The 25,844-nt window shown below is 32.4% G+C and overlaps 2 protein-coding genes across 12 annotated transcripts in view; both read left to right on the top strand.

Moving 5' to 3' along the window:
- The first annotated feature begins 36 nt into the window (after positions 1-36).
- LOC126863999 (uncharacterized) lies at positions 37-11,556 on the top strand. 8 transcript variants are annotated; one of them, XM_050614852.1, is made up of 7 exons: positions 37-546; positions 3,672-4,880; positions 4,983-7,091; positions 7,189-7,370; positions 7,474-7,792; positions 7,876-8,085; positions 8,388-11,556. In XM_050614852.1, the coding sequence occupies exons 1-6, from the start codon at positions 534-536 to the stop codon at positions 8,076-8,078; spliced, it is 4,035 nt and encodes a 1,344-aa protein (XP_050470809.1). In that variant the 5' UTR covers positions 37-533; the 3' UTR covers positions 8,079-8,085; positions 8,388-11,556. The 8 variants fall into 8 exon arrangements, with proteins under 8 accessions (XP_050470809.1, XP_050470810.1, XP_050470811.1 ...); XM_050614853.1 differs by lacking the exon at positions 37-546 and adding an exon at positions 598-1,677; XM_050614854.1 differs by lacking the exon at positions 37-546 and adding an exon at positions 1,691-1,881.
- Positions 11,557-12,398: 842 nt separating this feature from the next.
- The window catches only part of LOC126864030 (uncharacterized), a 22,029-nt gene continuing 8,583 nt past the window's right edge, over positions 12,399-25,844 (top strand). The window contains exons 1-2 of one of the 4 annotated variants that reach the window (XM_050614937.1): positions 12,418-12,630; positions 14,302-14,436. In XM_050614937.1, the coding sequence (XP_050470894.1) occupies positions 14,424-14,436 (13 nt within the window). In that variant the 5' untranslated portion in view covers positions 12,418-12,630; positions 14,302-14,423. Of the gene's footprint in view, positions 12,631-14,301; positions 14,437-19,560; positions 19,698-25,844 lie in introns of all 4 variants that reach the window. The other 3 variants (XM_050614940.1, XM_050614938.1, XM_050614936.1) reach the window with 3 other exon arrangements.

The raw sequence follows: 25,844 nt of genomic DNA, 5'->3' as shown, positions 1-25,844 counted from the left end.
TGTTTGTTTACGTGACGATAAGTGTACGTTTAAAGAAATGCGAATACACAGTTAAATTATGCTAGAAGATACATATATGTCCAACTAGAATAATTATTTGATCGTAAACAAAAAAAGGCAGCTGTTTATTTAAACTTTATAATTTTCTGTTTTGCAAGTCGATCGTGTAAATAACACATAATTGTAAATATAAGCAAATAATCGTGTGCGATTAACGAGGAACAGTGTAAAGTAAATATTTAAATGTCGATGATCGCGGTTATTGTAAAAATGATCATTTATATAAATTTATGTTCGTGTCAAAGAAGATTCCAGAAAGACGCAGAAGCGGTATTATACACATGTAGGGAATAAATGTTTGCATATAAGTACATTGCCGCGTTTTCCAAACATTCGTTGAATGTTATTCATTGACGAAAGCGATGTAATATAGATTCATCCATCATTGAGACTTGATTATAGTGAATTTTCTACAGAACTAGATATCGGATACGAAGCATTTTAATAAATATACGAACAAAGTAGTAAAAGAAATGCCACGGCATGGTAAGTAATATTAATGACTTGATTGTGGCTATAATATTTATTAGACTCTACAATATATTCATATTCATATGAATAATAATAAATGTATTAAACATTTTTAAAAACATTTTTACAACAAATTTTGACCGTAATAAATATTAGGAAAGTAAAAATAATTCATGTACGAAAAACTGTTGTAAATAATGGAAGAATAATTTCTAAATATATGTATGTGTATAGTATATACGAAATTTTTAGGAAGAAAAATAATGCATACAACATAAGTCTACGTCAATAACAATTCTAGTCCTTAACAATAACTTGAGTGAAATATGTTTTGTCTCTTTTAAGTTATGATCAATGATTACGTTTTTCAACTAAAATTTATACACGCGCTTCTACATGGCGTACCAAATACATGGGCAGAATTCTAATGAAAGAAAATTTCATAGATATAGATTGCGAATGTGGGCGGTGTTAAGGGTGGCTTCAAATTTTCAATCACTTTTTACTATGTTAACAATAATTATAATATCAACAGTATCAACAGAAAACGCGATAGAAAGTGCATTTAAACGTAAAATTAGTATTTAAACAACTATAATTATATGCATTTCACATACTATTGCGAAAAATGTTTTAAAACGCATGTAATCTTCTTTTCGTGTATAATTTTGACAAATAAATAGATATTAACTTAGATGATAACACTAGCAGTGCAATATTTTTGGTAACATTTCTTTTAACAAATGAGTTCAAAATACCTATGTATATTTTATACAATCAACTTCGCTAAACAATTTGCAGTAGACTACATCTAAAAGACTATGAACAAGTAGGAATACATTTTTAAATTGATATCCATTACTAAATATTCCGATAATTGTACGAAAAAAAAATAATATTGTGAAAAAGATTGTACATATACGAGGAAGAACGTGTATGACTGTGAACGGGCGAGCGAGAAGGGTTAACAAAAGAGGGAATGGGATAGAAACGTAATTCGCGCCGCCACCGCAAGGTGTCAGCATTGCATGCGGCTCGCTCGCTAGCGGCCACCATTGTTGAAATTCTGCTTTGGTTGATGCCCCGACAATTTTTTGACGGAAAATCGTAAATTCGCCAGCCCCTGGCAAGGGCCCTGTGCGGAAGGTGCGTATCCCGCGGTAATCCTTGGATCATGGCTCCACTATAGCTACCGTCAGTAGCATGTTTAGCGATAAAAAAGGGCCCACCGGGGAAAGCCAGTGAAATCGAGTGTGCCCATCGATTTACGCGAAAGAAAGAGGCACCCATGTCCGTGTCGTACGTCTTGTCGGGGTGTTGGTGTTGTGTGCGCTGCCTGAATTGTGCATGGTACGTGCGTGCATGCGTGCCGGTACAATGCAACGCGTCTGTCCTCGCGCACCATGCAATCTGTCGATCTTAGATTCTGTTGTCCGAAGTGAACGAAACGTTCGATTATCCGAGTGTCCCCGAGAGTGTGAGATATTTGGGCGTCAGGTAGAGATTGTACGAATAATTTGGAAATTTTGAATATATAAGTACACGTTGTTCCGCGTGTCGGCAACACGCGACTCGCGCGTTATCGACGATACCGTCCAGGTGCGGGGAAACACTACATCCCTGCTTCGGTGTTTCGTTAGTGTCTCTGTGTGCGTGTGCGGTATCCACGGGGTTAGATGTCTTCTTTCCACGCTTTGCACGTTGTGCGTGCATAGGCGTGTGCATACGCGACGCACGTCATTCATACATGTATGCATACGTGCGCTCCTGTGTATTTTCCATGGGTGTATATGCGCGGCTTGGTTAACGTGTTTCATTCGTATATATGCGTGCTCTGGTGCGGTACGTCTACGCACACTGTATGCCATCGGAATTCACGAAAAAGTACATGAACTGTAATCCTGCTACCACGCCGTTGGATCAGCAAATCGAGATACACAGTGTTACACTCGCATGTCCATAGCTCCCCTCGTGGCTAAATCGTAACATCGGCTACGAAACACTTACAGTGTTATTCCTTGTATCGTGATTCTGTGCAATACTGTTAGAATTTCACATCGATATTATTGTGACAGTTCCTTTCAAAGATATAACGCTCGATCCATCATGAGAAATTTCCAAAATAAACTGAGCTTGGTGCTTCTTGAATCTTTTCATATATCAACGTTGACACCCTGACAAATACTGTGATTTTTTATCATCATCCTTAATCTTCGTTCATAGATATCGAATCTTTTGTGTTTTATGGATTTTACGTCCTTTATTGTTTAAATATTTTGAAGGGTTACTTCCAATTATGTGTCCTATTTGTTGAACAAGTAGATATGTTTGTCCTTTAAATTGCTCTTGTGAACTTTTCATGTTGGGATTATATTATTAGTGTAATGTATCGTATTTTAATACAAATACCTTAAAATTATTGATAATGTGACATTCACTCATAATACTGGATATTGTAAAAATATAAGATAAACACCAGTTAAAGATGTAAACATTGAAACTACAAACCTTGTTGCAAAAAGGATTTGCGTTTTGTGAAATATGTGGGTTACATAGAAATATTTTAACAGAAAAGATTAATCTTCTTTTTGCTTAGCGTTAAGTCAATCAAAAATTTATACAATTGTATAAAGAAATATTCATTGCCAATAATACTTATGTTTATATTTGTTTCACTATTAATACCACTGGAATATTTTAATTTTATATCAATTACAGCTTAACAAGATGTAAACATTCAATTATTTATTAGTATAAAATAAACTAATTTAAACTAAGCTAGTTGAAAATAAACTAGTTTATTTAAATATTTTCTTATAATACTTTCAGAAATAGAAAATATTTGTAATTGCACATTACAAGGCAGAAGAATTAACTTCCAATTTATATAATTCATTAAATAATTATCAATGTTATTAATGTGTACATAATATTAATGAGCAAAGAGTAAATATTTTAGAGCAGCATTATGATGTGAATCGTCAAAACACATGAATTGTTCCTATCAATAGTAAATGTAATTTTTGACACTTTCTTCACATAACTTATTTCATAGACAAAAAATTATTTTAATTTTTCAAGTTTATTTGAAACAATCTATAATTGTAATCATAGTTTTCAATGAACATGTTTGTTTACAGGGCCATTTATATTTGGAGTTGCGCCAAAATGGGCGCTATCAAATAATTTCATGCAGTGGGATTACATACAAGAATTGGTAGCACATGGTGGTGTGCCTGACGTTTATAATTTACGTCACAAGGAAGAAAATATAAGTGTGTCGGATTTAGATTTAACTTATGTTAATCAATTTATAAACTTCATACAATCAACAAACAATAAAAAGATTGTAGATTCTGATATACAGAAGGGAACAGTTGATAAATGCTTATCAGAATTTTTAGAGCCTGTGCTTAAAAATCACAAGGAAAGTTATAGTACCTGTCACAGTGACGATAGTAAAATAAAACCATCTAATTTATTGGATACTAACCAAACCATAGGCACCTACTTATTTTGCAAAGATAAAAGCGAAAATTTATCTGAAACAAAGAAGAAAATTGATCATCATCATAAAATTATTGATTGTGTTCCTTGCTTGTCAGAACAATCAAACATACAAAATATTACGCAGTACAAGACATTGTCTAAAATTTTGGAGCAGTATAAAAATATTTATAATCTTTGTGCTTCTGAAGAAGACAAGCCACTTAATTTAGTAAAAAACTTGGAAGATAATAAAGGCTGTTGTAACAAACAAAGTGAAGATAAAAAGAAGCTGTGCAATTTTACAGATATAAAAGTATCTTTAAAGGACTGTGCCATTTCAGATCGAGCAAATCATTCCTGTAATATAGAAAATTGCTACAACACAAAGTACAAGGAAATAGACTATGGTTTATTAAAATTCTCAGATCTAGATGATTTATCTCCTAAATTAAAAATTGATAAAACGTTACTTAAAGCTTCAAAACCTAAAATATGTAAAAATTTAGAAACAAAGTTAAATTGTGTACCAAATAAATACTTAGAACAAGAAAGTACTCTTGCTCTTAATAAATATTTGACTAATAAAACTTCAGTGTTTTTGCGTGAGAGAAAGAATACAAATCTTTCTTTTCTAAATTCATCTCTGAATGTCAAAGATACAAGTATTAAAAGTGAATCTTGTTCAGACGAACAGATAAATAAGTCAAAGAACTCGTATTTTGTAAATACCTGCAAACCAACATTAAGTAATTGGGAAGATTTCGAAATGTCAGGACAATATCCAGGTCATAGCCGACCTCCGGTTGGCACACCTCCACCTCAGACAGTTTGGAATCATCTTACAATGGCACAAAGTCAAGGTAATACCTCTCTTCAATTTTTTAGAAAATTTAAATAAAGAATATCATTTTTAATATAAAATGATAAACATTGTTCTTTTATATTAAAAATATTTGTCTTAGTTTCAGGGTTGAACATTCATCCAACAGCCTTGTCAGGTGCAGCATTGAGTCCGGCAGGATTTTACACACATCCATCTATGGCAAGAGCATCTCATATAACATCACAACTTACACCACAACTTGCACATACTCAAGCACCTCCAACATGGCATACACCAACTGTTCCATCAAAAACAGTTACTCCAGCCAATACACCAGGAAATCCTTTGTTTAGTTTACAAATGCTGGTAGATAATAGACAGAACCAAAGTCAGTATAGAAACTCACCAGGTTCACAAAGTACACTAGATTTATCATCTACTTCCGAAATTATTCCTGAAAATTATTCTCGCATACCTCAAGATATCCCAATAAGTTTGACTGCAAGGAATGTAGATAAGGGTAGCAGAAATGGAAATATTATTTCTCCTCCAATACCTTTGAATGGAGAAACTTCATCTGATAGTGGAATTAGTTCGTCGGTTCCAACACCTAATTCTGTTAGTGAACCAGTTTCACTCTCAACAAAAGAAGTTACAACACCTAAAATAACAGTAAAAAACTTTGAAAGCAATTTAAAAGGAGTGGCAAATCTTCATGATAAGATTAAGGAGATGAATGTAGATAATTTTACGCAGAAAGTTATAAATTTACCACCTAGTGTTACGATTGAAAGGGTAGTTTCAGAGAAGAAAGAGCCTGAGGTTACGAAAAATAAAGATACATTAAGCGTCATTGCACAAGTACCAAGAAATGTTTTGCCTGTTATTGTAAACCTTACCTCTAGAGTGGACAAAGATGTAACAGATAGTCCGAAAAGAGAATCGTCTTCAGAACGAGATCGAAAGATCGAAGAGACGAATGTAAGATCACCTAAAAATTTACCAAAAAGAGGTAAGAAGGGTGTGGATTCTCTGTTAGAAAAGTTAGAAGGTGGTAATAAAAAACTTGGCAGTGCTGAAAATATTGGATCTGTTATTGTAATGCCAGTAGAGGAAAGAGATACATCGAGTGTTAAAAGCATGTCCCCTGATAGACAGAAATCGAAATCTCCAAATAGGGAAGACGAAGTAGTATCTCCAGCATTCAGTAATGACGATTCTAATGATAATACTAAGCAACGCAGAAAAAGAAAACTAGAAAAGCCTGTACGGCTTAGTAAAGACTCTAAAACGGAAGTAGAGGATATGGAATTAGAACCTACAGAACCAACAGAACCTAGAACAAGTGAACCAATAACAGAAGAAACAAATGCAACTCCAGTTGTCAAATTAGAAGACAATATTGACACAGCAGAACAGAGAATATCTGAAAAGATTGAAGAAAGTGTAGACGAAACAAGTGAGGAGAATCAACCTATTAGAAGGCGGAGGAGTAGTGAAAGTACACCTCCTAGTTCAACTCCATCGAATCAGAGGGTTAGAAGAAAATCTAGCGATGATGCGACTGAATTTTCAAAAGTAACAAGTCCAAAACCTGTAAATAATACAAATCCGTTTAATGAAGTTGAATCAGAACTTGAAAAGATGTTTGCCGGTATTGTTGAGACAGAGACAGATGTCAAAAAGGAAGAATCAAAATCAGAACTTACAGAACCTGAACTTCAATCCGGGAGCACAGCGAAAGTCGAAAATTTAGAAAATAATGTGTTACACACAAAAGAGGCGCAAAGTATAAATCCTACTGATGTTTCATCTACAGTTGATACAAAAATGTCTGGAAAGAAAGGGAAAAAAACTAAAGTACAAGGTAGTAAACGAAAAATATCCAGATCATCTGAAAATATTTTTGGAACTGTGGGTAATGATATACCTCAGAAGGAAATCAAAAAGAGAAGGATATCTAAGAGTTCAAAAAAGCAAGACGCCTCGAAAAAGACTAAGAAAAATGCAAAGGTGGACGGAATAAGAGAAATGGCATATGATTCTGGATCAAATGCAAGTTCTATTAGGTCTCGTGGGCCAGTAGTTCATGTTGAAGGTCCAAGGGACAGTCCATTAAGCATTCAAGTAGTTAACGCACCACGGGAAGAAGAAGAAGAAAAAAGTAAAGAAAAACGAAAGAGTATTGGAAATGGTAATGCGGGAAGGAGTAAGAGACTCAGTCATCAAAACGATTTAGATTATAGGGGTGTGTAGTTTTAATATTTATGTATATTTATATTTTATATATATAAACGAAAATTTGTATATACAAAACTAAAAAAAAAAATATGTGTTTTATATAGGTAAAGTCAGTAGAGCGGGTCTCTTTAGTTCAACGTTGTCATCACGTTATGACGCACATACAACAGATTCCACATGGGTGTGCGTATTTTGTAAACAAGGTCCTCATTCTGTAATACCTGGGGATCCTGCTCGACCACATCCTAATTTGGCTGGTCCACATATAGCACCTGGAACATACACTGTGCGTATAATATTCTTTTTTTTAGCATGTATATTAAATATTTTTTTACTTTATTTTAAATTATGAGTAACATTCAGAAATAACATTCTTTATCAAATTATAGGTTCCAGCTGGTGTTTTGAGTGATTTATTTGGGCCATATTTGATTGGTAAAGAACGTTTAGAAGATGGAATTCTTTCGGCTGATGAACAAGAGATTACTACAGAACAGAAGAAAGGTGGTAAGAATAAAAGGAGTTTGAGGTACGCTGGGTTAGCCGATCAGTTTACTGCAAAAATGGGTAAAAAGAAAAGAAATTCCATTGAAAGTAATACTAATGCCATGTTTACGGGAATGACCGTACTCCCCGGGGAAGAACAACGTTGGGAAGTATGGCTTCATGAACAGTGTGCTGTTTGGGCAGCTGGAGTGTACATGGCAGGTACAATAAAAACAACTTTCTTAGAACTAATTGCAGTAAAAAAAATTGTAAGATTCTTAAGAAAAAATTAATTTACATTACAGGTGGAAGAGTAACAGGTTTACAAGAAGCTGTATGGGATGCAGCAAAGTCGATATGTGACTCTTGTGGTTTAACAGGAGCAAATATTGGTTGCGTTAAACGCGGTTGTAAAGCCGTTACGCATTACCCCTGTGCGTTAACGAAAGGCTGGCACTTGGATACTAATCAGTATATACCGAAGTGCAACCTTCATCGGGTTACGTGAAACTTCGGTGAGTTCGCCAGTATGCGTTACTATGGAATAAATTATCTGCATTATTTCACAACGTATGGCTTTAATTTGAAGCACCGAATGATGATTAATAATTATAGAAAATTATATCCAAATTTGTTTATAAAAGAATATGTTAAAATTAACAAAGCGTAAAACAAAACATCTTTGTATATTCATATATACTATGAGAAATATTTAACTCTTTAACCTCTTGTTCACTCTGTATTATATATAATCAATATTTTTGTTGAAAAAAGTTGAGATTTTAATCAAGTCTAATAATTAATTTATATTTTTCAGCATTTAACAATTTTGAGAAGTTTTGAAATTACGCTTTGCATCATTCGATGCATAAGTGTGTTTGGAGTGTGAAAGTATAAATGTCAAATGTATAAAGGACAGACATATGGTAATTTGCATACACGAAATATCAATATGCTCGACAGAAATATCTTCCAATGTACAAGATGTTCAAACGAGAATGCTGTTACTGTCTTAAGAATTTCAAATGAAAATGGAAATTAACGGATATGAAGAAATGGAAGTTCTTCTCGTTAATTAAATTTAATTAATTTTCTTGGCCTGTGGCCTTGAACAGTGGCCTTTTCGACCTAATGTAAAAGGAAGATTTTTTAATTTAAAATTTGTAGTATAGACGAATCGTTGCTGAGGAACAATGTTAATCAAAAAAGTATTTGCTTTCTTGCTAATATTTATGAAATTTGAAAACGTTACAAATTTTTCCCTAAAACATCATGTACGCAGGAATAAAATATGGGGCATATTGTATTAAAATTTGAACAAAAATCAGAATTCGGCAAAAGAATGAGAAAGCATTAAATTTCTTCTAAGTTGTATGTGTGTATATAAAATGGAATGAATTATTAATCAAGTAATTTAATGGAATTTGAACACGTGTTTCGAATGAAGTGTGGATAAGAAACATATAGACAAGTGTTCTCCTGTGAATGTAAGAAATCATCTGTAAATAACAAAGTTTTTATGTGAAAAAAATTATTATTATATTATTATACAACTTTAATGATATTGCGATATTCTTCATTTTTAAAAATCATACTATTTTAGTAAGCATGTGTAGTTATGTTCTTTATTGCGGGAAACTACATTTAGTGTAACAATACTTATTTCTATTATAATTTTTTGAAGATTAATTGTGACATATAAATCTATTGTAGGTGTAAATAAATAGATTTTCGCTCATATAATATTTCCCTTTATTTCTTAACCTTGTCTATTTTATAACTATGTGTTGAAATCATTTTTATTTAAAGAGAACGAGCTCACATGTTTACTTGAAAAGAGAACACTTGTAATAATTGTAATTATCGTTGTTAATATAACAATAAATTTCTAAGAAAAAGATGGACATTTGTTCCAGAAATATTATCTTCTCTTTTTCCGGCATGTGACAATTATAACTTCACTGTATACTATAATTTATGAATGTGTGAAATCAGTGTTTAAGATTCAATAGTATATATACAATTCAGTGATTAAATTAATCGCTACTTATTATTATAAAATTTATGGTAATTATTACTGATTTATATTATTTTTTCATATTACTATTATTGTAATCATCTGCGCCGTCATTATTGTCATTGTCGTTTCCATCAAATTTTGTAAGAATATAAAAGAATCAATTTTTTATAATAACAAGTATAAGAACATGGATAATATCGATTCTCTTAATGTATCAGGGAGAAGTAGTAAAAAAAACAGGAAAATTGTATAAAAATATATAGAATAAAATGTACATAATATTAATTTGAGTAGATAAAAAGAAATATGTATATACATACATACATGTGTATATGTATTTGTATATACATAAATCTGCAAACATGTTAAAAAAGATAGTTGCCACTCCTCCTCTCGCAACACAGAGTATGGCAAAGCAAGAGTAATCATTTTTAAACGTTAGTTATATAGATACAGAAACTAAGTTGTCTAAGAAAAAAGATTCTTTGTACATATTATATATCATATAGTAACAAATGTCTTGTAAAAAGGATTCAAAGAGCGTAAAAAAAGCATTTTATTTAGGACTATAGTCTATCTGTTTTAATGTAAGATGATGAATAGTTTACATAAAAGTCAACGTATTTGGGTTTTTCTTAAACTCCTCAAGACATAGCTCGTCACTTCAAGGGCAGTCTTTGTAAGATAAAAACAAAGAAACAAACAGCCAAAAAATATTGCTACTGAGTTTAATAACGAAAATTAAATTGTAAACAAAACGCTTATATTATACAATTGTGTATGAAAGGGAAACAAAATTCTATCTTAGATGAATAACTGTAATATTAATACTTGTGATACAAAAAAATTTCTGGATAGGAAGGTGTGATGAATAATTCCAGTATATTCTTCCTTTAAATCTAACTCTGCGTACATAGAGCATTATCTACATATTCCTGTACAGATCAGCTTTATGATAAGCCACTGTAGTATTGTATACATATATTAGACTATTTGTGAAAGAAAAGTATAAAGCAGGATATTGTCAGAAGTTTTAGAGATTTTAGAATTCTCTTTGTACGCATAGTTTATCAATATGTAACAAATTTTGAAAGTGAAATGGAAGAAAAATGTTTTATTATCTGTCTTGTATAAATGCTAAATTCATTTGGCTTGTAAATTGCGGAGAAAATAATTTAAAGCACTGATGCGCAAACAAAATTTGAATATCACATTGCCTAAATAATTTGTATAAAATATAGATCTGTAAAATAAAATTGTCACATCGTGATGCGTGGTGAGAGAGGTAACGGTAGTAATGTTCGCGAATTGAAAGTAGCAAAAAAACAATTATGTAATGTTAAAAAATCAATAGGTATTTTTATTCCTTGCCTTCGTATTTTTTAGGTCTAATTTAGTTTCGGATCTTCCCTTCTCTTTTCTGTTCAGTCCTCTTTCTTTTCTTGCTTTTATATTGCTTTTAAGAGCTACCTATAGTTTTACACAATTTCTGTGACCTGGTTTAATATTAATAATCAATAGAAAAAGAAAAGTATTGGTTTTAATCCATTTACTGATGCCCGAATAGTAGAACAAAATTCGCGAAATGTATTTGAAGTCGATACAATAATACAGCTAAGTATATATCTTTGTGTAATATAAATATAATGAATAATAAAATATGATACACGTCACAAGTCAGAATAACTACAGACAATTTCAAAATGGCCCTTTATATATTAGGTGAATGTACAAAATTAAAAAAAAAGTACTATGAAGTTCTTGTACCAATTTTGATCCCACTAATCAAAACATAATAAAGAAACATTACGTACAAAAAGTACACAAATTTCGGTTGCGTAATGAAAATTTTTATGTACATGACAAAAGAGATAGTATTATTAATATTTAATTTTTTTTGTTATAAAGCGTAATGAAATGAACTTTTGTAAATATATTTAAATACAGTAAATCCATAACCAAAATATGCACTGTTATATTGTGAATTATATACCAATGATTTATAGTTTTTTTTTACGGCATCTAACAAAATAATACGAGCATTCTATTTTACATGCAATAATGTCGTGAAAAAGATATTAAGAACTAGCGATAGAAATAGATTTAGAATTGTCTTATTCGGTAATCTTATTTCAATTAAAAATAATTTGAGGACAAAAATAAACTGCAAGGAATATTTTTAATAAAAGAGACACTAAATTTTACAGAAATATTTGAAATTTATTTTAAAAGTAAAATCTTATAATATAATACATTTGTTTTTGAAAGAGATTTGCAAAATTTTATGTTAGCAAGCACATTATTTTAATTTCAAATAATTTATTTTTACTTTTGATATTTAAATTATAATAATTCATAGTAGAACTGTAGTGCATAATAGCAAATACTTTATGGTCTGTTATATATCACGAATTAATATTCTTTTAATAAAAATATATTACAAGTAATAAAATAAACCTACTTTATTTTATTTTTCATGTTATTTAAAATGAATGTAATAATCTAATTATAGGTGATAATATCTTTGATCACTTTTATTTAAATTTTTTTATAATACAAACGTGAACTAAGCAAAATTTCATGACTTATTACAGAGTCTTAAAATAATGAAAAATTGTGTATTTACAGGTGCTGTAAAAATAAAATATTTTATTTGAATGTTTGTGCGAAGTCATACGTCGCGCTCAATGCGCCATCTTGAAATTCAAAGAAAGGCATGCAATGTTGTATGTCTTATCCCCAATATATCAATGGTTTTAATCTTCCTGTCATTGGTCAGGGAACGAGAAAGTCTTCCCACTTCCCACTTTCTAGTAGGATGTAGGATTAGTTTCTTCAGTATGCTACTGACTGCGGTGAGAGATGGACGTGTTGTGTGGTGATTGTATGGTGTTTGAGTTTTCATGAAGTTTTGTAACTTTTGCATCGACATAGAAATTATGTCGATTCAAAATGGGTAATTTACCAACGCTAGTGAAGTTTAGTGCGGCACTTCTCTCCTGCATTTTGGATTATACGCGGGCTGATAACGAATTACAAGGTAATAAAAATCTTCTGTATATCTATATTATGGTGTTCCAAACATCAAGCACACGTGGTTATCCTAATCTACTTGATTCCTACTGTCGTTTACTGACATTTAATATTTTGGCGCCCTTGCTTTCCGTCAAATCCACTTCAGAACACTTAAGTTAATAAGCTTGAAAGATGAATCAACCGTTTGTCAACATTGCATACTGGCTCTTATTTTTTAAATGATAATCCATAATTGAATTTTAATTTTCTTTAAAGAAATTTAAATTTGTTCTTTAAATTTTAATTTTAATTAAATTTCCCATGTTACAAAGTATACAATTACATTTTTAGATTGTACTTTTTGACTAAATCTTGTTTATTTAATTAACAAATCCGAGTATTAGTTTGTATTGTATTACTATGCCTATTTCATGTCATGAAAAGTATTCTTTTTCACTGCATACCTATTAAACACAACAGTAATCGAGTCCAGTTCATCTCGAAGCTAATTGTCGTACAATGCTTGCGAGTTCGTAGGCGCACTATACCAGAAATCCTCCTTTCATATCAACCCTGTTTCCTTAGTGTTCATTGTAGTGTTGTCATGCTAACAATTATTCGTAGAATTATTTATTAACAATTATTTTCATAAAAGGATTTTTACATCTAAAAATAATTAAATAGAAATATATGTATTTAAATAAGAATTTTTAAACAGTAAATATGTGTAACTTATCTGTATTTGTGTGATCTAAACTGTCGATACATTTTCAATATTTAGAAAAATTCCGAGTAATCTACATTCTTACCTTCTGTTTCCTATTTTATTCTGGAATGTTAACAAAGTGATAGCAAAAAGGTAGTAATTAAAAAATGCATATTGCAGTGATAAAGAAATTATTGATATATCAATTATATGATTTTAATAGGAAATGTCAATGAATATAACTTAGAGTCTAATTCTACGTAAAATATTTATTCGCAAGTATTTTTTGGACATTGTCATGTTTTTAAGAGCTTTCTAGAGTTTAGCAGAATTAATTCTCGCACATTCTAATACTCACTGCATAGTATGCATATTTTATTTCTAACATGTTCAATAACAAACAATCTTGTCATTATAAAAGTGTTGCAGTAAAACATTTGAAAACTGATGAGTCCACGAGATATTTTAATTGTTTTCATAGCTGAAATACCTTCAGATTTTCTATAGAATTTATAGGACGTAAATACATCTTATTTTTAAATAACTTTCTAGGATAAAGTTAGGAAGGCTTAAATCAGCCGAATGAGCGCACTAATCAAGGTGTTCATAACACAATTGTTATCGTAATTGTAAATTTCTTTGAGATCCTAATTATGATTATTTGTGAATTATTTCTGTAATGTTTGTATAAAATTTATGTTATTAACGTTGCTGCAAATTATACAAAAATTTCAGCTTTATAATATTCATAAAAATTTTCTTTTATCGAAGATAAGAATTAAAAAGATTAGTATCAACAATTAATTACAAACAATTAATTAATTACAAATTTTACAAAAATTCTTATCGTAATTGCTTCGATTGAATAACAGCGAATTGTATGTTCTAAGAAGAGAAAAAAAAAAAGAGATGTGAAGAAGTTCAGTAATAGAGGTGTGCCATTAATCAAGCCAAATGATACTAAACCGATGTTTGGCTTGTTTGTGCAAGTGAAAGGAGACGAGGATCGTTTTTACGTAGTTGGAACTCGGTTGTGTACGAGCTCTAGGTTAGAGAAGGCTGTGCTCACCGGCCCTGACCAGGACGGACCACCACCGGGCACAGGAGCGTAGATGCAGGGGAAAGGTATAGCCATAGCTCTAGGATGGAAGTGACTCCGTGAAACCTTCTAGAAGCAAATCGCGGCATTTGCCGTCACTTTTAACATAGTTGTACATATGTCTACTCATTGAAAATTTTCATTTCGATCCTCTACATACCATGAATCATTCAGGAAACCGAGATAAAGTATTTCAAAGAGATATGTACTAGCAATTCTTTAAACAACGTAGTTTAAACTGGCGTAGGTTTTTTCTTTGAGGTATAGTTCACTTGTGCCCAAGTGTATATACACATACACGAATACACGTATGAAAGTATACTCTCATAATTTAAATAGCAATTAAATTATTGAATGATAAATTCAATCCAGTGTCCGAATAGTTTCGTTGTTCGTTCTATACGAGTTCATCAGTCATGCTAATTGTTTCCATCGGACACATACCAATTAATCGGTTGAGCTCGTAACTTTCGCTGAATTCCTTAACAGGTTCACGATATTACTTTAAAGATTCGTTATTCATTTCGTATAATGTTCGAAGCTTTCGTAATTCGAATTCTCCTAGTTAATATTTATCAAGCCTAGGCGCGAGAGTGACTTTGTAATTTTTTCGAAGGAACGATGTTTGCTTGGTATATACGGTGATGTGAAAGAATATCTATAGTCGATAATTTAATTACGTCGCAATTAAAAATTTGATTATTATAACGAGGAATAAAAATTTACATTTATATACATTTAAGTCGTTTTATTTATTTTACTCGTAAATTTCATTCATAATGGAGGTGTGATCGTAATACCTGTATCCTACTTACGTAGAACGTAGAAGAACGTAGAAGCAATGGATTTTTGAGGAGCACGTGAAAACATGCAAAGTAGAAGAGGGATAGTGAAAGGTACGCACGAAAAGTATTTGCACCTACACCAACCTCACTGTTCCAATGAAAATGTTAGTACTTAAAACGCGTAACTATTTCGTCAGATGTGAAATATGGAATAAATTTTTACCTAATTCTATGGTAATATATACGGCAGCGTAAAATTTTCGAAAAGAAATTGGTTACGTAAAGTTGAAAAGGAAAATGCTTATTACGACATAATTATTACGTAATGTATTATAATTTATATTTACGATGCATATTTGTGCAATACAGGGGACATATATTTAATTCTTGTAAATCGCGGAGATTATCGAAACGATTATGTAATTAGGTAAAACATTTGTAAGAAACGTGCTACTGTTAATTAATTATCGATCGTAACATCCTTTCCCTAATGAAGAATAAAAAACATCGTGCATCTTATCTGATGAAACGTTCGTTCGTTTTCCGCGAAGCGTGCAAAAATGAAATTGAACGTTTATTTATTTAGATTTCTCTCTGTGTTCGACTGTTATTTTTAAGCTAAATCGGAGCTAACAGACAATTCTAGGGCACAATGAGAGACGTATACCTTGCTAAATAAAAGATATCTTGCGATTGCGCAATTTCTTTTGCCTCGGTGTAATAGTTTTTTTCCTTTCTGTAATCTCCTTACAATGATTTTAATTAACGTCACCCATAAAGATTTTCATCTGTAGATCAAGAGTTACAATTATGTTACGTTGCAATATTATGTAATAACACATAAGAAATATTTATAAAACAACGATGCCAAGTTACTTGGTGTCTACAATCCTACCAGTAGCGTCAATTTCAATCGCGTACAATTTTGCCATCTTGTATTAGCTTGTCCGAAAAGTTTCTTTCGTTTTATAAGGAAATAATAGACGCACAATGTTTTTTGTTTTATATTAGTTTATTGAGTTATGCACGAACGGAATGGATCATAACTAATTCAATAAAATAATATAAAACAGAAATTGTTATGAAACGAAAGAAACTTTTCGTAAAACCTAATATATTTTTAACAGACATCACTGTTCACAGTATTTTCCTTCGCGTCATATTCAATAATTTTCTCGATTAGTTTCATAATAAAGTAATTATACTTTAGCGAAGAGTTTCACGCTTAACGAGTATTGCAAATCCTCGTATCCCTTTCTCTATAATCATTTTGCATACTAAATACATAGGTATTTTACTTTATTGCCTTGAACAATATATGATATTTATAATACGTCTATCTGTAGACACAATTGAAATACGAATAAATGTCCATGCGTTTGAAAGGAGACACCTGTATTTCTTAAGAAACGCCACACGTTTATTCAACGTAATAATATTTGAATTTTTACTTAGTGAGGTAATGGTGCGAGATGTTTAACTGTGCGTTCATTGCAAGAATTATAATTAATCCTGGTGAATTTATCGTTAGTCTTTCTTAATATCTTTAACGTTGAACGGAGTTTAACATTATATCGTAGTTGTGGGGATATTTCGTTTTCCTTTTTTTCTTATGTCTTTGCGACTGTCAGTAGTTATGATGAAAGCGAAACTTGTACGTAAATACTTGCAACTTTTTATATCACATTACAAGTAGAAAGCAGGTACCTACTAGTTACCTGTACAGACTAAATTACTGGTAATTTCTATCGTAACAGTGCTACAGCGTCTAATGCGTTACTAACTAACAAGTTTCATTATAAAGTAATTTTTATGATGTCTAATAATTTAAAGTATATTTTGATTATACATAGTATAGGCTCGTAGTAATAAATTTCAAAGAACATTAAGAAGTTGGAAAGCAATGACAAGTTTTATGAAAATTGCGATTTAATCTGTTCAATAATTATTATATCTTTCTAAAATAAATATAGAATATTCTATCATTAATCTACTTTCGTAAATGCATAAAAACCTTGTTAAATTATTAGAAATTAGTCAAAAAATTATTTTCGATTCCTTAATGCGCATAAAATAACATGCAATTTCTAAATATTTTCTTTACATTTTTCGTAGTTCATCTATTTCATATATTCCATTAATAGTAAAAAAAATTGACGAGCAACGATTCAGCTGACGATTAGCATTAGAAAACTCTCTCTTTGTTGCGTTAAGTCGTTTGATCCCGGTATAATGGAATATCGGATATGCTGTGATCATAAAGAAATAAAATAAAGTACGTATATAGCAGAAAATGTGCATGTGTATATGTAAATGTAATGTAAATAAATGTAAATGTATATATATATATATATATATCCACTATTGTTCGATATGTTTTGTAATAAAATTTTGCAATAGTTAGTCAATTAATGAGCAGGTGCATTTTCCTGGCACATTATGATTCATTCTCTCGTTGGAAAAATTATTCTCCCTCTAATTCATCGAGCATGTCCGGGGTTAGCACTGTGCGTTTAGTCTTCCATCATATACACGTGCCATCAGTGGATCGCTGATAGTCCGATAAGCGGTGGCATCCTGTGAGCGAAGCGTGCTTAATATAGTACCATAGCTATCATTTAGATGAAAAGATTACTCCAGAGCTTTTTTAATTAGCAGAATCATGTGCGACTGTCGTTTTACAATTATTGTTTCATATGCATCGATACTCTCTACGATTCGCTCCTGATACAGAGTATAACCGTAGAAGACGATTCTTTGTATACTTTAATGGTATAACGATCATGTTATCACGTGAATAGAAATGTCTGTGAATAGAAAATCTTTTTTAATTAAAAGGATCGATTTTCATTCAACGACAAGTCGAATTTTTCTAACTACTACAATACATTATTATTTAATGTTCTATTCAGAACAAATTGTCCTTTTTTTAGATTCTCGCTTTGAAATAAACTTTGAAATAAATCGTTCATTCCGTTATATCATACGTTTTACGTTTTGAATTTTATTCCACTCCACTAAATCTTTACACCACCGTGGTCACTTTAATTAAAGCAATTACGTATCACCAGTTGAATTACTTGCGTGCACCACTGCCGTAGAAATTACATACCCAGTGCAACCAGGTCAGAACTCCTATTTTAAATCAGTGAGTGCGCGTACGCATTTGTAAGCACATAATTCGCGGATCAAGAATAATATGTTGTATTACGATGGTTATTGAATTGGTTGAAAATTGTCCCTGTATCAATTGGTAATATCGAAACGAGAATAAATGTCATTCAGATTCTGTGGGATTAATAAGTACTTTAGACACCGATACTCGCTGCTACTACGTTCCGTGAAGTTGAAAGGAAATAACATAAGAAATAATTTAGATCCACTTAGAAATCAGACCAGAAAATAGCTGTAATTTCTTGTACATAGGTCAACGTTGAGACGGCAAACAAGAATTTTAGATTACGAAGATTATGAATATTAGAGAATTATGTCATTTATCGTAGTATCGTTTCCTTACTCGATGATTAAACGAAATAAACGTATAATTATATTTATCAAATGTAAAGATACTTTTGTCCAATTTTTCCTCATTTCACGAAAGAATTCACTTGTATTACTTTTCCATTGAACTTTCCAATTAATCATCGCTCGACGATCGAACGAAAGGCTAGCCAATCGTAACTACAGTTCTAGCAGGTTCGTTAAGGTCATGCGCTGGTTTCTTATCTAGAACTATACTCGATCTCGAAGGCACCGTAGGTAAGCGGAATCTAGACTTTTTCGATGCGGCGAGCTGCTAGTAGAAAGGGAAGTGGGAACAGTAGTCTGTGCACCGAACTACCATTTGATTTTCCAAGGTACCGTTTTCTTCCACGAAACTAGCCTGATCCATCAGAGTCTGGGTGCAGGGCAAACTAACTCCTACCCACGTAACAAGATCCGCATTTTCCAAGTATGTATATCCACAGCTCGTGTACAACGTGGAATTCTTCTTTTTCTTTCTCTCTTTCTTCCTTACTGTTCATCTACCCACAGTATATACCAGTACAGGTACATAGTTCCGATGGTCCCGAGTTGAACAAGTGAACAATGTAAATATATTTGAACGTTTATGCGATCGCATGCGACCGACTTCAGCGGAAGTATCACGCAAAGTATTCTGGAAATGCATTGCTGGCAAGTGTGTTCGTTGTTTAGGTGTTCTCGTTGTCCTTTTCCGTGATCGTTGCATTTATGGTGAATTTGTGTTGACTATCTTAATTAGTGAGCTAGTTGGTTGATGATATCTATGTACGTAATGATATTTTAATAATATTTAATTATCCACGCGTTTCTTGTGACTGTAATTTCTCAAATAATATTTAGATTTTTCTTCAGTCTTTGACCTGTTAACTGCGGAGTTTAGTTTCAAAAATTCCTTAGGGGGTGTGCAGATAAAAGCAAGCAACGACAGATATACACGTCGACCGCAGGACGAATGCTCCTATTATAAATTGAAAAAGGTAAGCAAAACGTGGAAGGATTACATTTTTATTCGATAAAAAGTTAACGATTCATTGTTGAAAAAAGATATTGTTATTAAAAACTTAAAAATTGCCAAAAAATAATAAAGCAAAACGTTTCGAGGAATAGCCGATGCATTGGGGAAAATAATGAACCCAATTTATAAAAAGCAATATACAGAACATAACCGATATGCGAAAGAGAATAATCAAATAATCAAACTTTTTTTTCAAACTTTTTTTTTATTTTATTTTTGTTAATAAAATATATAACAGTTTTCCTGGAAGTACAAAGGAAACATACCGCTAAATTTCATTTATATTACTTTTTACTAAAATTTTGAGTTTTTATAGATAATGGTTTTTATAGTAAATTTGGAATGAAAACTTTATTATCGATAATAAAGTTTAGGATAAATTTTTGCGCGATAGTCGAATATAATTCAGCAAATTATTCGGCAGTATTATTATTCAGCAGTTTCGTAACGGAACATGAAGACACAGAATTTGACATATGTACATCAGAGTGACTCCCCTCTAAAGAAAGCAGTAAGTTTATCATCCAAATGCAGGTTTTTACGAGGCACTGAGGCAGTCTTACTATCGGCATCCGGCCTGACAACTTCCGTCTCGGCTCTGGTAACTCATCGTCAGTGGAACATCTGCATCCTTCTTCAGTCTACCGCTTCGTCATTTTCCGTTCCTCTTATCCTCGACTATCTCGTTACCTGCTATAAAGAACTTTAATTCGCTGAGAACAGTTTCGAAATACAATACTCGTGCGATGCAATAAAATAACGTTTGCCTCGAATTTCTGCGAAAAATGATTAATCTATGATCTACTTTTCAAGCATATTAACAGGCGATTACCTTTAAATATCTCAGTTTGGAACATAAATTGTAAATGTAGTATTTCGCCAACGAAAATATTGTATGCAGGTAAATACATAGTTTGATCTAGTTTTACACAACGCGAAGTAGATGAAAAAACATAGCTTTTACAATTACAATTAGCGAAGAACTCTATCAAATGTAGAGTCAGAATCATAAAAGTAGCGGGAAGAAGTTAAGATAGCATACAAATATAATTGTCGAGTATATTCAATAAAAGAAAAATGAAAAGTAAGCTATCCATAGAAAAGAGATGTCGTAAATATTTCTCAGTTATACGTGTAAATAATACATATTTGAAATTATTCAAAGTTTACATTTCTGATGATTAGGGATTGATAGTAATTAGCAATGCATTGAATTATCTCTCGTTGAGCTGAGAAAAATATGAGCTATTAAATTATGTATGCATCTATAATAGGTGTTTGCAATTGTTATGCGAACGACGGCATTGGATTACGAGCCGATTCTGTTCTGTGAATCTATTCTGAAGATCGTTACCCATATTTGAAAGTACAGTTTAACCGATATTCTGTATATACGTGTAACGGTGTCGTGTGAATGGAAGAACGTATACGTTCATTAAGAAATACGTTGTTCTTTCATCGGAATTTTCCTCATAACGATATATTGCTACAAGATATATCTATGTGCAGTTTTTTATTCTTCCTTTTTTTTCGACCTACAGTATCAACATCATCTTTCGTTATACTTTCACTAGTATTTTTTCTTCTTCCTTTTTTTTTAATTATCTGAACTCAAGCAATTTGAAACCATTTTATCAACGCGTACCTGTCTTTTTTTTTTTTTTTTTTTTTATTAGATCATTTGAAATCTTAATGAACCTTTATTTCTGTTTACATTGTTAACTAACTTGAAACATCCTTTCATCCTTCCATCTTTCTTCTCATTAGTCATATCGCTTGACATCAGTCAAGTCGCTTGAATTCAAATAATTAATTTGAACGAGGCTTTAATGGCATCAAGATTCTGATTATGTATTTATGACCGGAAGTACGTATACGTATACATGTACATGCTTAAAAACAGCCGGTAGACATTTTTCAACTCCGTGCCATTTCTCCATAGAAATTTATCTCTACTTACATGACTTACTTGACATAAAATATCTTATCAAATTTCCATCCTTTTCCTCGTAAAGTCTCTTAAACTCGTGTAACTCGATCAATCCGAACAAGACATTAATGCATCAAGATTCTGGCTATCAGAGCGTTTATGCAGGTTCATATCTTCATGAACATACTTGGAAAGAATGAAAGCTAAGCAGTCATCTGTTTCACCTACCAAATATTACGCCGATCGCTGCACTTCGGATATTTTATACATCTCTGCGTATTGTGTCTATACCGTGCGCTTTTCCACCTGTAAATTTCTCATACACGCATAAACATCTGCAATCTACCGATTACTTATGACGGGAAATATGTGTGTATGTGAATATCCTCGAATCAGCTGGTAAACATTTTTCAACACCTCCAGGCCATTCAAGATTTTACACCTGTGCGTTTCCCCTCTCGATTTACCGGCAAGCGGATTCTCGCGTAGCGAGGCAAATACCCGGGGAAAATGAATTCGAAAACGTGAAGCGGGATGCGGATTCATTGTTATGCGGACAACGTTGCTAGGTCACCGGTGCATTTTACGCGACAATGCCCCAGGGTTCTTCTCCTTCTTAGCTTCGACGTCTCTCTCATTCTTCGCTCTATTCCCCTCCCTACGTTTTACTTATTATTATTTCACGGGATCGGGCCACGAGTTATAACTGTACATTTCTGTGGTACCGGGATAGGTCTTGGCATTAACTAAGTTACGTAATGACTGGTTTCCTCGGAGAATGAATACTCGGTGCGCGACCTGCCTCTTTTTCCCTCTTCGCGGCGCGGCATCGAGACCGCTCGCTTCGGGGACCACGCAAGTAAATCCCGATGTACAGTTACTTATTTGTACAAACACGAGAAACTCGAGCGACGATACCACCGGTCAACGGACCCAAAACGCGTCTATCCTTTTGCGTTGGTCGTTCGAGTGACGTTACGTTGCATAATAAATTAGATCGATGATCTTTATGCATTCATGGGACATTTGAAGGTGCGAAAGGACACGGGATACGCGCAATATGCAGAATTTTTATTGGTTATTAATATTTAGTAGAAACGTTAACGTTTAGTAGTTATAGAAGCGATTTTTTACCCAGGTTTTGTTCGTTTCATAATCGTAAAGAAAATAACGTAAAAACTAGGTTTCTGTACGTTGCACTTTTAATTAAAGAACTTTGGTTAAATCAGCCATTTTCAACAAAATCATATACGAATGAAAATAATTGTCGAAGGCTTTGTCGCTTTAAAATGATAATTGAACGGTGAGATCCCAATGTACGTATACTGTTATATTCTAGTCATGCGCGCAGTACTCAATCGAGGCTAGCCGACTACAACGACACGATTAGGATTCCGATAGAATTTGGTCGCTTCCTGGTACTACAGTAATCTCGTCATTTTGGTGCCAAAGAAATCCGAAAGCTAGTTCCTAAGTATCGCTTTACAATGTTGTATCGAGATTTGCCAAACAGGGAAAACTTTACGCGATCACTATGAACGTAGAAACAAAAATGGTTTCTTACTTGCGTGGTTTTTGTCAACTTTTAATCGACTATATGTAACTTCGTCAATGTTTGATCGACTATAAATCTGTTTACTTTCATAAACAATAACGCCTACACAAATATCGAATTGCTTATACGTTTTATATTTTATCGTCTAAAAGAGTTTTGGTTGAAGCGTGTATTATATTTCTACAGTATTTCTACTTTCACGTGCCTAATTAATTTTATGTTTCTTCTGTTTTTGCAAATTTCGATACGATAATCATCTTAACAATGTAGTATAGATTTGATAAAATCTTCCAGTGAAATGTTATTTTATCAAAACAATAATCAGTGAAAGTTTCGAAAAGCTTCAATTAATGAAGCTAATTTAAGCGAAGGATCCTAAACGATTGTTTTCAGCATGCTTCTGTACAATGGTATTAAGAAGTCAGTGTTCTCTTTCCTCATTAAAAATTAAATTTCTATTACCAGAGGACAATTACAAATTAAAAATTCCCAATTCTCTTAATTTCGCGTAGAAATTTAATAGATTCATTACAATGCCTTTTAAAGACTTTTTGTAACGTAAAACACATACCCAGGTAAAGGCTCATTTTCTTTGCGTTACGTATCTTTTTAAATAGCCTCATACATTTTAATTTCTTTGATACAAGTCATAAACTCTCTCTCTCTCTCTCTCTCTCTCTCTCTCTCTCTCTGGTATCTTCATAGAACCGACGAATACCTTTACAATACCGATCAACGCGTAATTTCTTCGTCTCTTTTAATTTACGTATCGTTTAGCCGTTTTCACTATAGTACAAAGACGTTACTAACAATAGTTAGCATCTATGATGATTATACACGGTCGTTGCATTGAAAGCTTTTGTACGTTTCTACAAAATACAGCTAGCAATTAGCATGGACCGATGTAAATGGCGTGACAGCGTTTAATTATATCAATTCACCAAGTATTTCACAGTCTGGTTGAAGATCTCACGAAGTTTCTCTTGGTTTAGACATTGATTGTCGCACGGTGACCGAGGAACTTCCACTTTGCGAAACGGGAACGGATTCCGCAACGAGGAAACGTTTAGGAGAGAGAACTCGGTTCCTACTTTGGCAATGATGCAGATTGTCGTTCTAGATAGCTAAATTGACCGTGGGTATGTGGAAAGCTCTCGTACGCGGCTAAATGACAATTTCTCTTTCACCAATTGGCCGAAAACGAACTCGTGCGCGATCAAAACTGGGTTACTTTTAGCAATGCTCTCTAAATCAATGATCGATGACGATTGTTAGCTTTCTTTTCTGCTTTTTTTGTTATATCAAGATCACAGTAAAGAAACGCGATAAAAATACTTTTTTGTCGACTTCTGTTACTTTAAAGCCATTTTTGAGTAAAAGGGAACGCTTTTCCAAAAAGTAGTAGAAAGTGAAAAGGACTTGTTAGATAAAAAATTGACAAAGTCTTGTGGAAGCTATACCGCTGAGGCAAACGCAAGGCATATTCTAATAACTTTCGATATTTCAATATCGCGACAAGCGATATTTATAAAATTACGAAGAAGATCAAATAAATTCTGAATTCTGAAATTGTTCTGCTATAAAAAAAAAGGATGATTCCTTTTTACTCCTCGTATCAGAAAGCGATTTTTCCTACGACGAGAAATTGTTCAAGCGAAAAGTACATTTCTTCTAAACTAATTATGATACATTTTCTAACATGTAAGTTTATAGTTACATGGAAATTGCGTAGACTGCGTTCCTTGCCGGAAGGGATAATCGGTTAAAATATAAAGATACGGATCATTTTGCAACTAGGCAAAACCGTAGAACGTAGTTCTACGAAATGTTAGCCTGAAATATAAAAGACCAGAACTTTCTCCCAATGCTCACCGATCGTTGATGCGAATTCACATGAAATACTGGAAAGTGAGTTTTACATTCTTTGTCCAAATGTCACGATACGATTCATCGGTCTGATAAAAGTTAATAAAATTTACATGTTGTCAAAGAACGACGAAAAGCTTTGTTAAAAAATATCTTTAAGGTATTGAAACTAGTATACGTTGCTTGTTTCTGACTCAGTTTAATATAATATAATTTTCTATGTGGCTGTCAAATGTTTGGAAATAAGTTTAACTATTTTTAAATCCATAAAAATTACTTCGATGATCTGCTTCTCTATTTTACACATCAGAAAGTTATAAAAACTTACAAACAATTTCAATTGTGATAATTCGTTTAATATATATTATATATTAAATAATCTGTTTAATAATAGAGTATTGTTATTTAAACTACTGACAAAATAGAATAAGTTTCGCTTATTTTGTTCCATCGAATAGCTCGTCAAAACTCCTCTTTCATCTTCTTGGAAATTTCTCTAAAAATCTGCTATAATTGGGTTGCATAATGTCTATTAATGATCCGTTTAATCGAAGAATGAAAATTTAATTGGCAGCAACTCGATTATATCTATATGCATATAGCACTTACGTATGAGCGTTCTTCCTTTTTATGTCGAAAGAACACGATGATCGTCAGTCAGATCGCTGAACAAAAGCGTTGCATCAGTGACGTAATGCATTTATGCGATAATACAGTGGCATAAGTGAACTTACCGTGCATGATGTCAGTAAAGCGTA

This window comes from Bombus huntii, chromosome 3, assembly GCF_024542735.1.
Source record: "Bombus huntii isolate Logan2020A chromosome 3, iyBomHunt1.1, whole genome shotgun sequence".
In the NCBI taxonomy this organism is placed as follows: domain Eukaryota; kingdom Metazoa; phylum Arthropoda; class Insecta; order Hymenoptera; family Apidae; genus Bombus; species Bombus huntii.
The sequence above is the reverse complement of the archived record's forward strand: the minus strand, read 5'-3'. Positions and strand labels throughout refer to the sequence as shown.

Coding starts and splice junctions, on each gene's coding strand:
- LOC126863999 (XM_050614849.1), top strand. CDS start 2,322: ATGCGCGGCTTGGTTAACGTGTTTCATTCGTATATATGCGTGCTCTGG. Junction 4,881..4,982: donor TACAATGGCACAAAGTCAAG/GTAATACCTCTC, acceptor TATTTGTCTTAG/TTTCAGGGTTGAACATTCAT. Junction 7,371..7,473: donor TAGCACCTGGAACATACACT/GTGCGTATAATA, acceptor ATCAAATTATAG/GTTCCAGCTGGTGTTTTGAG.